This window comes from Hirundo rustica, chromosome 1 (genome assembly GCF_015227805.2).
Source record: "Hirundo rustica isolate bHirRus1 chromosome 1, bHirRus1.pri.v3, whole genome shotgun sequence".
NCBI classification, from domain to species: Eukaryota; Metazoa; Chordata; class Aves; order Passeriformes; family Hirundinidae; genus Hirundo; species Hirundo rustica.
This window is the reverse complement of record NC_053450.1, coordinates 124,160,883-124,179,471: the sequence shown is the minus strand read 5'-3', so window position 1 is coordinate 124,179,471 and position 18,589 is coordinate 124,160,883. Positions and strand designations below refer to the sequence as shown.

The 18,589-nt window shown below is 37.3% G+C and overlaps 1 protein-coding gene across 7 annotated transcripts in view; it reads right to left on the bottom strand.

Moving 5' to 3' along the window:
* Window positions 1-18,589, bottom strand: part of HYCC1 (hyccin PI4KA lipid kinase complex subunit 1) — a 52,309-nt gene that overhangs the window by 5,962 nt on the left and 27,758 nt on the right. For 4 of the 7 annotated variants that reach the window (XM_040063186.2, XM_040063211.2, XM_040063153.2 and 1 more), the window contains exons 2-10: window positions 17,512-17,591; window positions 16,585-16,686; window positions 12,737-12,916; window positions 9,907-9,987; window positions 9,386-9,501; window positions 8,975-9,070; window positions 7,139-7,255; window positions 6,278-6,365; window positions 5,623-5,782 (exon numbers count right to left, since the gene is read on the bottom strand). In XM_040063186.2, the coding sequence (XP_039919120.1) occupies window positions 5,623-5,782; window positions 6,278-6,365; window positions 7,139-7,255; window positions 8,975-9,070; window positions 9,386-9,501; window positions 9,907-9,987; window positions 12,737-12,916; window positions 16,585-16,686; window positions 17,512-17,562 (991 nt within the window). In that variant the 5' untranslated portion in view covers window positions 17,563-17,591. The other 3 variants (XM_040063179.2, XM_040063164.2, XM_040063193.2) reach the window with 3 other exon arrangements.

Here is an 18,589-nt window from a genome sequence, read left to right as displayed (position 1 = left end):
TAGTGAAGAAGAGTGCTGTGGCACGGAAACTTGACAAGACTAAAAATGCACTAAAAGCACAGCTCAGAATAAAGCTCAAGTTTTATTCATACTGAATAAAGCCCTGTTTTATTCATACTGCAGCTCTTTCCGACCAGAGGATGAAGTAAGGACCACGCAGACTACACTGCGCCAGTCTGCTACTGCACAGGACAGAAGCTGGCAGCAAGTTGAACTGACAGTATGAAGTCCAAAACCAGAGGAATTTACAATGAGAGGGTTTTTCACAGTGGCAGCTCTAATGCTTTTTAATTCAAGGGGATCCCCTCCTCCTCCTGTCCCCTCACTGCAGACTCTTGTGCAGGCACAGCGTACCTCTAGGCCAGGTGGCTCCAGCACTGGGCTTTTCACTACCCGTTGTGCTGTCTGCACTGACCACAGCTGAGCCAGAAGATTATTCTGGGAGGGATGGACATCAGTGTCCCCTGGTGTTAGAGCTATCCCTTATTTTACCTGAAAATTCTCATCATCATAAGTCTGTCTAACTAATGACCAATGAAAGTATCTACTTAACAAGCTGCACCATCCAAAGGAAAAGCCATTAATAACTGATGCTATTCCTCATTAAATTCCTTTTTATTAGGGAGGAAACTCAAAACAATCACTGACTTGTAACTGCACTTTCTGCAAAAGTCTTCTGTTTTCAGTAGCAAAGGTGACAAAGAGCACCATGAACTGCAATAGTAATAACAATAAGCAACTGTGATAATGATACCACCATCAAATATAGCCTTTTTTTTTTTCCTAAAAACACAGGAGCAGAGGTTAGTGAGGTGACCAGTGCTCTGATTGGTCTCAGTGTTCTAATTTCACTGGAGTGAGGAACTTGTGCCTCTCCAATGGCACTCTTTGAAACTCCCTCCTGGTGCTCCAGAGAGAAAAGGACAGAACAGAGCTTAACAGCCCAAAAAGCACTAATTATCCAAGTCCAAAGAAAGAAGACTCAAAGTACACAGCAGAAATCAGAAAAACAAAGGAAGATTTTTTTTTTTTGTGAAAGATTTTGTATAAAAGCAATACTCAGTTATTGTTATTTGGTGGTGTGCATTTCTAAATGTAACATTCAGCTGTGATATCAGCACTTTACCCAATATTGCTGCATTCCCACAGCTGAATAACCATTACTACAATGAACTGAGGAAAAAAAAAAAGCCCAAAAAGTTAAGAGTTTTATTTATAATTATGTCTAAAGGAAATATACCTTTCTCTGAACTTAGCTGACTACAGGAGGAAACTAATGGAAAAAATGGGACACCGGATATCTCAACTCCCATTAACAGTCTACCATAGCATCTACAGTCTTGGGGCAGGGACAGGACAACACAATCCATGCCCTTCATAGCAGCATACCCTCCTTATTTTACAACTTTTAAGGACACCCAAACCAAACCTTCAGCTTCACAGCGCTTGGTGGTGAAGATAGTACTGCTTTCAAGCTGGACAGCTCTGGGAGTCTAGCCTTTGAGGGAGAGCTATTAGTACCCAGTGCACAAGGTAATGTAACAAAAGAGAAAACCAAAGACACTGCTGAACAGTGGAGAGATAAAAATGAATAATTATGTCAGTTTGATTGTTAATGTATATATACCCACAGCAGTTGAAGGAAAATGTATTTGGTGTCACGTTTCTGAATGCTTTGAGTAGTACAACCAACGTTGATAAATGTATTTCATGTTGACTAACTAACTGCTAAAACTTAATTCAAAATTATAGACTACCTCATTACAGCCCATTATTACTGCCCAAATAATTTACCTCAGACTGCACAGGCAAACTGCCCATTCAGATTGTAACTCAATTTTAACCCCGACAAGCTCAAGCTGAATGTCCTACACAACTGTGTTAGCATATTCAATTAGTCATAAAAGCACCAGGCCTATACCCCAAGATAAGCATTAACTTCAGGTACTTGCAAGTTACAATTATTTCAGGAATTAATACTGTTAAAAAAAAAAAAAAAAAAGTATGAAAATTCTCTCCACAGAGAGAATTCAAAGACTAGTATTTCTAAACCTTGTGTCAATTTCTGCAGTGAAGAAAAAAGTAACTTCTTGTCCTTCACTAGTATCTTATCAACATCTGGTCAGCTCTTCTCAGTCTGTTACATCAGAGTATTTCTCTTACACATAAGAGCTAATGCTCCCCTTCAGGTGTGATAATTTATAGGCAATCCAATCCAATAGCACTAAATAATTTGTTGCTAAGTAGTGGCTAGTATCAGCTCACCACATAAACACTGCCCATTTATGAATAGATGGATCCATTTTGCAAATCACCCTCACCTTTAGTACCTCTACAGTACCATCTGTGAAGTCCAAATTCACATTACTAATTAAATTTTAAAAGTCCTTCTATGTTACTGCTCCTAATGAACAAATTACAGGGTTAAGTATCACAAGAAGATTCAATGTTAAGTCAACCTTTATTCAAAACTGACTTCAATCTAGAGTTCTAGCAAAGGCTAGAAAGATCTAATGTTTAAAAGCTTTTATAGTAAATTGAATTTTTTAAAACATAAAGAAAATAAAGCCCATGCTTCTCAGCTGGAATTGTGATTCACTGGGGTCCTTCTATTTTATTTTATTTTATACACATAATTAGTGATTGCAAATTGCTGCCCTTGCTTCCCCAAGAGATAATTTGCCTCATCAGCTCTCCTAGTCCACATAATGTATAACATCAAATACTGCTCAGCTGTCTCCTCTGACCTCCAAATCCATTTATACTAACTTTTATTATAATGAAAACAAAAATAATCCAACAAATACATTTTTCCTCTTACACTGTGTGAGAGAGAGAGAATAATGGTCAAAAGGTACGAGGTTTGTCATCTAATTTCTACCAATTCCAGTATTCATTTTAATACGAACAAGCATGTGTAAGCACAAGCTTTGTTATTCCTTCTGCATGCCAATTCTGAAGATGCATTTCATATCTTTGTTTCCTCAGGAATTGTGTGGCACTCAATTAGGTTAGTAGGAATTTTGAAAATGGGAGACCACCCACTCTGACTTTAAAAAGGCTGTCCAAGTCACAAAGAAAAGTTTTGTTAGGATTTTATAATGAGAATTTTGAAGAGATTAGCCAAAGTGATTTATGCCTGGACTATTTACCATTTGAAACAATACAATTGACAGTCACTTAGCTAGATTCAGCTTTGGACTCCGAATTAGCCTAATGTTTGCATAGATTTCAAATTTACAATTACTCCCACAACCTGCCACACATTCCACTTCAACCCACCTTACACCAAGTGATTTTCTTCATTAAATCCTGTACTGTTGAGACAAATCCAACATTATCACAGAAACCCAAACAAAATGTTTGGGAAAAAAGGAAAAAGTCCTTAATCTTTCAATCTTCATCCCTGAATGTTGACTACTCTCTCCTTGTTTAGATCGCACTAACAAGATTATTGCTGCTTCTCTCAACTTGTCCCACTTTATAAGACTCTCATAAAACACAGCATTGCAGTCCACCTCTAAATTCAATTGGTGTTCTCATTTCCCTTTCCCCTTACTGTTATCTGCTGCAGGGCACACTTGTCCCACACCCCTTTTCCTTGAACTTCACCCAGCCACATTCCCTGCGAGGAGGCAGTAACTGCAAAAAATCCTCTATTTCTGTATTTGCTGAAAATTTTGCATTCTTATAAAGATGCATCCAATACTCATTTTGTACCATTTTAGTTGCCTTATCTTCTCCTGTAAACATGAACGGAATGTTTATTTTAATACACTTTCAACTTCTCTGGATGACCTAGCACTCAGTATCCTTGATCTGTGTTGTTCTCCACCACCTCATTTGAACAAGCATCAAAACCACACAAAAATAATAGCTAACAAAATTTCCAAGCCTCAGAGGGCATCCATTTAAAAGTTAAGATAAACTGTTTTCTTGCATCTGGTCAATAATCCATGCTTAATAACCTTAAGGCTGAAGAAAGAAAAATAAAATGGTCCTTAGCAGCCTTGAGATCTCAGAAATGACTTGCTACCCCATCTCACTAAAGACGCTAATGTTTTGCTCCTCAGGTTCGTCTGACAGTTTTAAGTAGTTTTTAATCAATAGAAATGAAATTTGGTTATTTTACCTTTCTTCTCTGTCCTTTACCCCTCTCTGGCAGCTTACTATTGGTACTACTACCACAGATGTGTTCTACCAGTAAGTGTTTCTCTACACTTAAGCTGAATTACCTCTAGGCCAATTTATGACACGTAACCTAGCAAAATTTTTCTAACTGAACTGTCCGTATACTACAAAAACTCACCTAGTACGCATCATACAGAAATTTTAATGGCACGACAAAATCTTCAGTGAACCTGTTAGAAAAGCACTCTGATCTACACTCATACTCTTAGCCTGTTACTAGGATTACAATCCCAACAGAACAATTGCCAATTCTAATTGCTGGTTCAGGGGCTCTTCCCTCATCTGAAGATGGCAGAGGTGGAGAAATATAACATTTAGACTCACAGAATCTCTTGCTGGTACTGCTACTTTGGCAGTACATTTGGGACCATGTTTTCCTGCCTTCCAGCCCAGACTTGCGTTCTGCTTTGTAGAAGCCCTTATACTTGCACAAATATACAGGCTTTGGCTGGAAGAGTGACAATTTCTTCACAGTAGGTGGTATGAGGCTGTGTTTTGGATTTGGGGTGGAAATGCTGTTGATTTTTTTTGGTACAGGGGCATTTTTGTCACTGCCAAGCAGTGCTTGCACAGATCCAAGGCCTTTTCTGCTCCTCACCCCGTCCCACCAAGCGAGTAGGCTGGGGGTGCAGAAAAAGCTGGGAGGGGACACAGCTGGGACAGCTGCCCCCAGCTGACCCAAGGCATATCCCAGACCATGTAACATCATACTCACTATACAAAGCTGGGGGAAGAAGAAGGAAGAGCGGGGATATTTGGTGTTTGTTCTCCCAAGTAACTGTTAGGTGTGATGGAGCTCTGCTTTCCTGGGCATGGCTGAACTCCTGCCTGCCCATGGGAAGCAGTGAATGAATTCCGTTTTGCTCTGCTTGTGTGCACACCTTTTGCTTTATCTCATTAACTAGCTTTATTTCAACAAGATTTCTCACTTTTACTCTTCTAGTTTTCTCCCCATCCCACTGTGGGGAGTGCGTAAGCAGCTGTATGGACCTTACTGATTGTGTAGGCTTAAACCACAACACCAAAACATAGTAGTTTATCCCTCTATCTTTAAATGCAATTTTTATTTGAGTACTTTAGACAGATGAGGTTCTGTGGTAAAGCTGTTAAATATTTATTTTGCTTCAGGTACTAGAAACTAGTTTTCAGAAGAAAGCAGGAACATAATTTTCTAAGGGAGTAGTAATTGCATACACTTCCCTTTAACAAAAAGGGTTTGCGTGTGCTGTGTTTTTTTTAAAACATGGTTAAGGAAATAAAGAATATATTTCATCTGAATTGTGTTGAGACTCCCCTTCACCAGTCAAGAAAATAAAAACCTTCAAATTGCTGCTTGCCTGTAAGCAATGAATATGTGAAGTAATAAAATTCTCGATATTATTTTAAAAACATGGAAAAAGTTAAGAATTCATCGCAAAATGTGTTTCTTACCATGCCTTTTCCATCTATGCCCTCTTATAGACATGCTAGTCACAGCATTTCTTGATATTCTGGATGAAGTAGGTGTAATTTCAACCTGAATGCATCTTGTACCTTCTTTACTAGATTTCATGGCACCCTGAGGCAGTGAAGCTTTTATTGCATTAGCAACCTAGAACAAAAGAGATGCACTTAAGTTCTTATCACAAGGATCCAAATTTTAGAAGAATTCTGATGGGGGTTCTTACTATTTCAAGAATACTGTGTGCAATTCCAATTTATGGTCAAAAATCACACCACCCTTTTGCGTGGTCTGTAAAAAATGCTGGCTGCAATTAGCTCTCAGAACTTATACTTGCCACTTCCTCAAAACTAAGTTTTCAGTTTCAAGGTGTGGCTATTCCTTCAGCGTTCTGCGGCACTATTATCTTAGTTCTGAAGACTTCAAAGTGTTCTACTGAAAACACTTTGGTCACAAGGAAACAGGACACCACGACTAAGTACAGGGAAAAGCCCTGTGTAGTGTGTGCACTTACAGATGGAGCTGTTTGCACAAGCACACACACAGATTTAGGCTCCTGGTATCATCTTGTATCATGCATGCTCACAGCAACGATTTCTCAGGCTAAAAATTCTACTCAACAAATTGCTGAAATAAAATACCTACCAGCAGAGGTTCTGGATACAGTTCAAGCTGTGCTCTATACAAAACGTCGTCCATAGCTTTACGAGCCAGATCCCATTCTCCATTATAACTGCAAAGGTAAAATTATATGTAATAATAAGCATCTATGTCAACAGATGAACCCTCTTGGTCACATAACATTCTCAGCTCTGGTGTTCCTTGAGAGTTCAGTTGAGAGGATTGGTACTACTTGTGTTTGTTAGCAGTAAGCCTGCTAATTGCAGAACTATGAAGTAGCATCTATGGAGACAAAGTTTTATTTTCATTGGCCACCCCAAGCAGTTTAAAAATTATATCATTAGCTGTTGATTGGCTAGTCACGAAATACTCTGAATACAAACAGGATGCTTTAATATTACTTTTGAGTAATATTTTGAGTATTCCTGTATTACTAGTCTACAATTATTTCAGTTGCTGGGTAAGCTTCACACATTAACATGACTATCAAAAGGTAGATGACATCAGAACTTCAGAGAAAAAAATACAACCTCTTTTCCTTAACTAGACTGATGTCAAAACTAGCCATGCAAAAACGTGGACAGCAGACAATGGCCAGAAAAGGCTTTTTACAGCAATTTCTTCCCATCAGCAGTTATTCCTATAAAGTGTTGCTCCAGCCATCTTTCCCCAGTATGACACAGGTAAATTTATCCAACTTCCTGGAGAACTGTCTCTTCCCAAGGACTTCATTGCTAGACACAACATCTGCCCACTAGAAAAAAAAAAAAGCCTCCAAGGTGGCATGTCTGAACAAGTACACAAATTAGGCTAGCATTTCTCTATTTTGATTGCATTTTAGAAAAACAAAAAAAACAACAACAAAAAAACCACCCAAAAACTTACAAGGCGTAATAGATCCCTGTTAGCATCTGCACCATGAATTCAGATGAAACTGGAATCCTACTGTTGACTCCCTTGTACTTTCTCACTTGTTGGCGAGGGTATCCACAGACACAAATTCTAAAGAAATCATACATTCATCATTAGTAAATAATGTGGAACCATATTTGTGATTTATATACTTTCAATACTTCACCAGTACTGATCAGTTTTTAGAAGCCCTGAGTTACTTCTTCCAAAACTGCAAGAATGGCATCCAAGTAAGATTCTCATGAAGAGAAACTTAGTGTTTGCTCAGATGCAAAAAAAATCTGGATTTACAACTTGAGATCAGCATGAAATATTTTGTGCTGTAATTTTCACATTTACAATGCATATCTGTAATTTAAGGAAGTGATAAAAATTGAATTAGACTTACTAGAGGAAAACACATTCATTGTAAATCTTAAAGAAAACTCTTTAAATTCCATTCATTGCTCAAACCAATTAAAGGAGCTATTCTATAAATCCTAATAGCCAAATATAGATTCCACCACATCCAAACAGAATACTGAAAGATAGCCAGGGCTTCTGACACATATTCCCCATATTCTCACATGCTGTCTATTCTAAAATGTTGTAAGGGTAGTATTTTCCAGTAAGCAGAGAAACATCAATGACAAAACCAGTCAGGAATGAAGTACAATGAAAGAAGTTAAATCATATTAAATAATTAAATAATTCAGTAAGCAATTAAATTAAATTAATAAGCATTAAATAATTCAGTATCCAAACAGACAACGTTTTTAAGCAGAAAGACTTTCTTGCATCTACTGTTGACTTGCTTGGGGTTTTTTTTTTGGATGCTTTAAAAGTTATTTATTCCAGATACAATCAAAACCTAATCAAGCAGAATAAGCAACATCAGTCTCCTTTCCACATTCCTTAGCTTCTAAGTACTTTTTACCTCACATTTTAGAATATCATCAGTATCATTTATCTAACAAAGATCTTGTAATTACTTTTGTAAATATTGCCAAGTGGTCCAAACTCCAAAGTCTCTTGCCTCCTTTGAAGAGAAGGAAATCTTACAGGAATCCACTATCATGCTTTAGCTGGGAGAGAAGACTAGAAAAAAGTCGCTGCAGTTGACTTCTTGGTCTCTTGAGTTTCCAGGGTTATGGAGAGCATACTAATTATTCCCTTAACATACAATCCACTTTGGAAAATCCAGAGACAAAGATGTCTACTACCCATTTCTCGTCTTTGAAAAAAGATACTGATCAAAAAAATAGACAATGTAATTAAAGCTGAGGTAGGCTTTTGGGTTTTTTTTTTTTTTTGAGGCCAGGAGGGGTGTGTTGGCACTGTTATTTTGGGGTTTTTTAAGCAACAGCTGATTTTGGAAATGTTCAATGTATCCATAAAAATGGATGTATTTCTAGTTTCAGCACCTACTATAATTAAAAGAAAGTTCAACCAGCACAGCATCTGAATTTATTTAGCAAACCTGCAATGCAAAATACACCACATTTCTAAAAGACACTTCGGGTTTTCTTTAGTTAACACAACTAGAACTACTATTATTAAAAACAAACAGTTCCCTTTGACTTCTCCTCTTAGAGGAGAAGCTTAACCTGCATGTAAGCCAGGTATTGTTCCCCATTTTGAGATCTCAACCCAAAGTTATGTAAGCAATACTTTAGAAGCAAATAATGCAGCTGTAAATGTGTATGAGAATAAGTCAAGTTTAAAAATGGCCTTTGGGAACTCAAAGCTTGTTTTTATAAACAAAGTACAAACTGACTGCATTTCAAGCTGGAAATGCCATTTTAAGAGTAAACAATCTACAGAACTTACCTTGAACAAATTTGACACAATGACTGAAGAGACATTGCAGGCATGTAGCTTAAGGCAGCATTGTAACAGAGCAGAAGGAAAGTCAGCACTTCAAACCTAGGATTTGAAAGAAACATTGGAATTCCATAACCAACTTTTCTTAAAAAGAAAACAATTTTAAAGGCACGTTTTCAAGAGCGATTTGAAGAGATCTGGCACTGTATTTCAATATAACTGAGTAGGCTTTTCCTCTACATGTAGTAACACACCCTGCTGATCTTTCTGCATCTACACTTATACACGCTTAGAAACATAAAAGCACGTGACAAAACACAACATACACCTATCCTCCTTCAGTCTGCAACTATACTGCAAATGAGAAGCTCAGATCCATTATGGACTCTCAAGCAAAATCCCATGATACGATTTCACCTGTTCTGGGCTGTCAGCATCTCCCTCTGAGGATGAGGTCCACTGTACACAACCCTGGACAGACCGTGCTGCGACAGAGCCCCTTCAGTCAGAGCCATGGAGCCAATGCTGGAAGGCTAAAGGAAAAAAGGGTCATTCAGAGCATGTCCACCTCAAATCTTGCTATAAAGCAAGTGAAAAATAGACAACAATAAGCACTGCCATATTTATATATGAATTTTCAACAAGCTTAATGTTATCTGACTGTTTAGATGTTATCTGTTCATTTTACACCGGTTAAGGTATATGGCTTCAGAAAAGAAGAAAATACATAGTTGCTGCATGGGTATTATGCAATTATGACTATTTCACCTTGAAAAGGCTTCACAGACCAGTTAGCAGCATGCAGAAATCTCGGAAGTCTGTTCCTATGTCATCGCACAACATGTTAAAACTACTTTTCACTTTTGTTCTTAACAAACAGGCCCCCAAAGCATAATGCACTTCTCAACTGGGAATTTCACTTTGTAGGTGTCACTTACTTCATGATAGACCGAAGGTTTGGACAAAGATGGAATTGTGAAACTCAGCACTTTGCTATGTCCCTCTTTGTCAACTATCTCCTGAAAAAGACAGAAGATATCAATGGTTACACTGTACTACAGAAAGCAGACAACCTAATTTGTTAAATACTATTTATTATAGGGAGTGATAGGGATACTATAACAATCCAAGCTGCAAGCTAGAAGTTATCTATTTTCTTTCTATCACAGGACATTTTGTTTGTTTATGAAAACTCTTCCAGTAACTTAGCCAAGGGCCCATCTATTTGCATACATAATCCACCTGAAAAACACTAACAGGAAACATCATGTTTAAAACAGCATTACCTTTTCTATAATTATACACTATTTGCTAATTGTGAAGGTTAATAATCAATAATTCTGTTCTGAAAACTTAACCATCAAGTAATCACTCTACAAGTAATTTGTTCTGGAAATATTACAGCTCTGGAATGACTGCAGCGTCACATGGTTTGACAGCAGCAGACCACAGCATTTGCAGAAGCCCAAGTCAGATAACTCTCTCTATGGAATTAAAAGAAGCATGGATGCAAAGCTTTGGAGAAGCTACTTTCCTGAAAGATACCACCAGAGCAGTAGCTGGCAGACTTCTTGCTCCTGTAAGTTAACAGAAGACTAATGGGTAAGGCAAAACAAGATGTAGGTTTGTACCACAGAAGAGCATTGGAGTATTTCAAGTAAAAAACATTTAAAGATCCAAAGCAGACTCAACCAAAACAAACACAACTAGATTTTACTTTCCTCTTCTCTAAATTTCAGCAGCTGATTTCATACATCCAGGAGTAATAATTAGAGAGAAGCTCCCGTGTCTCCTAACACCCATGCATTGGAAGGTTGAAGGTCTAACTTCACACAGTAATTATTAAAACTCCTGTCTTAAAATAAAATATGAAGCAGTAAAGGAAGACTGAAAAGGATCAAAAGGGCACATAGAGCTGCTCCTTCTGAAAAGCTGTGCAGCTCCTCCACTCTCCACATAAACCACTGACACTTCAATTTTTAATACTGCTCCTGCATCAATATGGAAAACATGTTCCTCCATATATAGGAGAAAGGGAAAGAAAATGGCTACATCCAAACTTCTAAATTCTAAAAATACTAATATTTGTATTCTTCATTATAATCAGATTTGTAATTAAGTTTCAGGAGTACATTTCAAGATGAAGTGTATTAAGAAAACCCCATATAACTACAGCTAGGAAAGCAAAAAATTTCAACTGCATGTGCTACCACTGTAGGTCCCTAAGCTGAAGGGAGAACAAACCAGTTCATGATCTCAAGGTTCAGCCACAATAATTCCACACCCCTCACAATGTAGCCAATTTAAAATTATTCTGAGCAGTATTTTTCATTTTCCTTCAGTAAGAAACTGCAGGACTCCTACTGACCATATTACGTTTCCAAGAGTCCACTGTACATACTTACATAGGAATTACTATTTATATTAGGCTTTGTATTTCCTCTTGGTTTTGAAAACAAATTGGTTAAAGAGAAAATAAGTATTTAAATAGGTCACCTACTACCTTTTCAACCTGTATACTAATGAACAATAACATCTTGATTGTTTCAGTTATGAATTTTATGCAACACCAGCAGCAGAGAAGAAATCAGTGTGAGTACCATAGCACTGTTTTACCATAAGCATTCCTTATATCTTAAAGCAAAATGGGGGAAAAAAGCTCCCAAAAGTCATGCTGATCTACAGCTTCCTAGAGAAGCTTGCTGTGAAATTTTTATGACCCCAGGCAGCTGGAGATGGAAAGACAAGTTAGTAATTGAGAAAGAAACTGTTCACAGCTAAGAGAGGATGTTACCAGACTGGTTTCAAGCTTAACTGTAAATGTAATCTCCTCTGGGAGAAAAACAAGTGATTACAGCCACATTCATGAACCATTTTAAATTACTTCATCATGTATATAAAGGAGTGAATTGCCTTAAGGTGTAAGATAAGACCAAATGCTTTTCAGCAATGTTCTTCTTGTCAGATATAACTGAGCATACAGAAAAGGCAGGAAGCCTGTACTCTGCCTCAAGAGGAGTGGAACATAAGGTCTCAGGTCTTTTAAATAGACTCCTGGGTGAAAAAGACATTTTCAGTTGCTTAGTGAAGACACCTGTGATTATTTCTAGGGGACAGATAGCAGCTGGCTTCTCCAGATTTTCAGAATGAAGAGACTTGAAGTTCATCACTATTTCACTCCACAAAAAGTCTTCCTAAAACAAGCAGAACAAACTACACAGACAAGAATCCCAACAGACATTATTTTAAAATAGCCATAAAAAGACTAAAATATGGTGCTTTTAAGGTTTCCTTATTAATTCTGTTCTTCAAAGCACAGATTCAGCAACAAACAGGATATTTGCATAAAAGTATTTTAAAAAATGTCAAGGTTATTTCAAAATGGACACCTTTAATTTCTCAAAGCTATGCAAGCTGTTCGGCAGTCAAGTACTTGTTGAAGGATTTTTTTTTTTTTTTTTTTTTTTTTTTTTTTTTTTTTTTTTTTTTTTTTTTTGTGGTTTTAATCCAGATAGTCAAAATACCCCAGAAAATACAGGCAACAATTTCAAAAGCAGTGCCTCAAAAAGCTCTCAAGCAGAATGTGAATTTAATCACTGTAACAAGAAATAAGTAGCAAAAAATTCAAGAACCGCAGAAAGAGCAGAGAAAATATTGACCAAAGAATGAAAGTTCATGTTGTACACTTCTGACAGACATAGATTTGAAGAGCTGAGACTGAAGTAATCACTTCATTTCAATTCTAAAACAAAATGCTGAAATACAAACCAAGTTATAAACTCCTAGGAGAAGAGCCTCTATGCATCCACTGCTCTGCAAATCTCTGCTGGCTGAGACAGCAAGATAGCACCACATCAATTCTGGCAGAAACTGCAGCGTAAACCGTAGCAGTTGTTCCTCACCACTGCGATAGAACTCAAAGAGCTGATGGCAAACTGGCTCCAGAAGCTGAAATACAAGTTACAATCATGAATGAATAAAACATTACAAAAATCAGCAAATTGGTCTGGATCAACCTTTTAGCCAAAACTGTGAACTGATAAAAATGACATTTTAGGTATCAGGACATGACTGATACAATAACTGCTCAAGTCACCTTACACACTTTGAAGCCTACAACATAATTTTGGATGATAAAAGTAGAGCCATTCATCCTATATGAATAAAAAAATTCCAATGGCTTTGCCCCATTTTTGATTCACTTCCTCCAGCCTCAAAGGCAAAGAAGAGAGGACAGTTATCACATACCTCATACCTCTCAATATCACTAACATGCAAAGTACCTGAACAAAAGGTCTTGTTATTCGAGAACTCCAACAGCATACACAAAATGAAGCTGGAAGCTTTACCCACCTAGTGAGAAGAGCTGTGTAACACTTCAATTCCAAGTATTACAAAACCTTAGGACGCAATAGAATTAGTTTATTTTCCCACTGTCATTAAAATCTTCTATGAGCTTCAATGTATTTATACATTTGAGACAGAAATGGGAACCCTCAAGAGTAATTTTAGAATCAAATTTGTTAAGCTGATACAAATCGATGTAAAACACTGAACTGGAAGTAATACACTGAGCTAGATCAAGTTAAAAAAAGATTTTAAAACAAAGCTATCAGCCTGCACTGTGTTCCTGGTTTAATGTGCCTTCTTGTGCTACCACTTACCTCTGATACAAGGATGAAACACTGTGTTAACCACCATGTGTCAATGCATGGAAATGAGATTTCCTAATTTTCTCCAATTAGAAAATACTGTCAAAAACAGCAGGCACTTTCAAAGCCAGCTGAACTACTAAATTCAGTTCTGCTATTTGTCTAGATCACAACTTTAGCTTTAATAGAGTAAGTTTCAGAAAAATAAGAAAGCCAATTCTATATTCATCCCTTTATTGAAGCAAAGGAGGCAGAATCACCAGGGAGACCATGCTAGAAAAATACCTGCTTGCTTTCCTAAGCTTCTCCTCCTGAACATGAAAAAAAAGTCAAGTCAACGTTTTTTACCTCCCAAAGTTAATTTTGAAACTGAAAAATCTTAGCGGATTTGAGTTCTTTTTTAAGAAGTAATCTAGGACAATCTGATCCATTCTAAAAAACAGGAACCTTTAGCTTCTGAGAGATAAATCTTCACTTTGGAAAAATCATCTCTGAAAAATCTACAGTAAAGGCAAAAAAGCCACGCCAAGCTAAACTAGCCACCAGTTTTAAGAGCAGTACAGCAAAGATCCTTCTAGAAAACTTAACCAGCAGAATTGTGTTACATTTTCAGCTTACATTTTTCACACAATTTGCTTCCTTCCCATAATGAAATATCAGTTCTGAATAATGTGCTTGAGCTTTAAAAGACGTAAGTAGCTGTGACAGGTAACTATGTTTACATCGTTATCTCACTTGAGACACCTTTGTATCAGCATATTTAAATGCATAATCAGTACAAAAACAGATTTTCTTCCTCAAAATGACACCACACGCTGCAACCTAATATCAAAATGCACTAATCACTGTTTCTGTTTCAAGATATCATTTTGAACCAACAGTTCTGAAAGAACTACACTGAGACATTTTTTAATGCTGGAACATAAGAATATCCAGGCAATTTCATCTCTCTTCCTTTCAAGCTGCACCCAAGTGTGTTAGACATTCCAAACACTTGTTATTTCCTAATGCAAATGCCTGCTTGGCTGATATCTAAAAAGACAGGAGGAGTGTTTTAAGCAAAAAGCAAAAAATCGTCAATCTTTGAAAAAAGAAAAAACTACCCATCACATATTTATTAAATTATTTTTTACCATTGGAAGTCTTCAGTGAATTATAAGTCCTTTAAATCTTCTGGACTCTCCTTTCACTGAAATACATTTTTCACCTAGCACTGGCCCAGGAACCTCAAAAGTAGCCTTCAAAGTCTTTACTAACACAGCTACTATGAGTGTTAAATAAGTAGTTCATTTATCTTACAAATGGCTAATTAAGTTTTTGGGAAAGCAAACCAAAACAACCCATATGAAAAGCAAGCATGAACCAGCAAGAAAATGCAGCTGCAGATGCAAATACCCACGATTACTTTGCAAATGCTTAAAAAAACCCCACATCCATCCCGCAAAACAAGATTAATCACAATTTTACAGTACTCATAATTATTCACATACTGTACATATATTCAAAGGCGTACAGATGGGGGTGTTTGTCCATTTTTAAACTCAGCCGTATTTGCAGCGTTCATGCATTAATCCTTCCCCTTTGCATTACACCCGTGAGATAAGAGAGGACAGCACATACCCTCCACAGTACTGCAAGATGGCATTCCACAATGCAGCTAACAGATCTCAAATAGCACTTAAAAGATATTACTTTTCTTTTTAACTGCTGGTTAGTAAGTATTTTCACAATGCGGAAAGCTCCAAGCAGCCTCTTCCAAAGAGCAACAGCTACTTGGAGAACAGTCCAAAAAAGATTTTAGGACTTTTTCTCCAGGCAGCACAACACTCAGTGTCAGCACTAGCTCTTCATTTCAATTCAAAGTCTCACTAATGGGGAAATCTTCAATACCTTGCCCCTGGAATTATCCCAACAACCTTTTCATGCAGAAGGTGCAGCAGCACCCTGCTACTAAGACCCCTGAGAAACCTACTGATAGTCAGAAGTAGTAAGAAATCAAAAAACATATGAAAGTATTAATTAAGCGATCAACAGGGAGGCTCATCAGATTAATTTACATTTTCATACAAATTCTGAAGACCAGACAGGCTTGACTCAGTAGCTGGAATGAGTCAGAATGCCGTTCTGAGCAGCAAATTAAATTACATTTGTTCTTTGCTGGACAGCCTGGGAGTTTCACTATCAGCATTCTCTCTAAAAACATATATACTGAAAGCATTTTATCCTCTGATCTTTAGTACTGGCATAATCTCAAACTTCGGGAAGATGCCTTATTTCTGGGTCTTTTCAGAAGAATTAAGGATTTGACGCAATTTTAAAATAATGCACAAAAGGACTTCTCAATGGTAGAAAGCAGCTAACAACACACAAACCCAGATCAGGATGTTCTGAACATACCTGGTCATTTTAAAACAAGGGCAGTCATGAGTTTTGAAACCTTCCTAGTACAGGTACTGAGAAAACCTGCCCCCCTTCCCCACAATTTTTTTCATATTTTGCCCTCATTTCAGTAAGGGTACATCCACTGTAGAAATCCACGCCTTTATATCATATGCACTTCAAACAACAAAAAAACTAAAACCAAAGCAACAATTTTAAAAGTCTAACCTAACTTCATTCTCTTGCATTGTAATGGACAAGCTTCCGACATGAAGAGATCCACACTCAAGTGATAACTACAGAAAGAATTCTGTCAGACACAAACATCTTTTCAATTCCTTAACACATTTCTCAATTCTACATCCAAGTCCTGAAGCCCATGAATGTGAACTACAAGCTCAGCTATGATCAGTAGGTCAGCTATGATTTGTAGGTTACAAAACTTAATTTTTTTTTTTCTCGAGTCATTGCTAAGAACAAACTTTTTGAAGGGGCCTCTTCATCAATGAACTAGCATGCAAGTTCTTGGTTTCATTCTGCCAGTGTTATGTCAGACATTCTGCGTGAGGGATGCAAAATACTCACTTCACTCTGTGGCTCCTGAATGACCTTGTAAAGAGATGAAATCAAAGCAGTCTTGTGTTTCAAGCAGGTAGCATAGCTGGATATGGATGCTTCTGGCAGTGTCTGAAATAAAAATATTATAAGCAATTTCCATCATTAAAATATTAAAATATAACAGCTATTTCAACAACAATTTTCCATTACAAGTAACTATTTATCAGAGTTTAAACTGAACTTTGTTCCACAAAGAAATCCTCACATTTTCAGACCACTGCCAGAAGACACACTGCACTCTATCATTTTGCAATTTCATACAGAATATAACAACAGTGGATGGGAAATTGATAAAAAACAAGTTACAAAAACATAACCACTACTGAAATTTCACTGTGAGATCCCAGTCCGGTAAAACTGTTACAGTTTTCAGATCCATACTTCAAGAAGAAGTGAATGTTATTACCACATACAGTATTACTCCGGAAAAACACAAATTCCAGCTCTTCCCTAACACTAAATGTATTTTCTGACAGTACTAAAGAAGGTAAAAATCTAATCTTTCTAACAACCCTTTAGAAGATATACATTTAAATGTAAGTCTCACAGTAATTCTTACCTTCAGTCCCTCAAAGGACTCCACTCTACAGACAGGAAAACATATTTCCAGTGTATCTAAGCAGGCCAGGAGCAAGATCTAGAGTCATGTATGGTACTCAAACCAATAAAATCATTCACCTATGATACACATTTTCACTGCTCTCTGTCAGGAAGTATGTCACCTCAAAGAGGCAAGGAAAAAAAAATCCTTTCAAGCAGACATTTGTATTTATCACATGATCTCAGCAAAACCCAAGGTTACTATCTTTCATTTTCAACAGGATGCAAGCTCCTGTGCACACTTCACCAACAGTGATTCAAACACTTGTGGCTAAATATCAGAGAGTGCCTTACCTTGAACTCTGATAACCACTCCTCCACAACCCCAGTATCCACAGCTAACATCTTCCAACATCTGCTTCAAAACCTTCAGCCTGAAAGAATAAGCAAACACAGTCTGTGAATACTCCAGTCACTGCATTAAGCAGATGATGAAAATTAAGTCTCTGTGAATATTTAAAGTATCTTATCATGCTTTTACTTGTTAACATTTTGCATGCTGACATTACTTTGAACTTTTATTGTACCTCACTTATGCATGCTGCTGGAAGCATTAAACACAGGAGTCTCCACATACAGCAGTTTAATAAATTCCAACTAAGTAATGCGTGGGAAGTCAGTCAAAGATTTGCAGAAATGGCATTCTGGAAACAGAAAATATTACCTCCTCAATTCAATTTATTTTTCAGCTTACAAAACTCAAGAGGAAACTGTATGAACTCACTGAAGAGAAACTACTGTTTAGGTTTTTCCAAGTCGACTGCTATTCCCAGCTTGGCAAAGGTCACTGAAATAAAGGCGAATGGAAAGCCTTTCAGTCCTCCCCCACCATGGCAACTGCAAGACAATGAAGCTGCAGCCTCAGCCTGGAGCCTAAGACAAACTCCCCAGCCCAACACTCTGCCCAGTCTCAGACACAGAGAGGCCATCAGCAGAAGGACTTGAACACAAGAGATGCAGAGTGGCTTCTGAAATTCATTTCTGACTTCTATTTTGAGAAACCACTTAAAAACAACTGTCCCTTGGAGCAGTTTATTCTGACCAAAAAAATCCAACGTATCATTAAAATGCAAAACTACTAAAAGCTAAAAGAGCATGCTATCAGCTTATCCAAATTGTGCCCAAAGGTTTCAACCGGTGACAAAATTAACTACTCATCTGCGGAAAAAATTAACACTTGGTGAAATGTTCAGTCACAGGAGATATCCCATCAACTTTAACTTTGCCAGTTTAAAGTTAGTTTTGAAGTACTGACATCCAAGTATGGGGCTGTCCATGAATGACAAGGAAAAGGTGGGAGGTAAGAATTGTCTTTTATAACACAAATACAAATATTTTGTTCTGAAATGCAGACTGTAGTGGAGCATATACA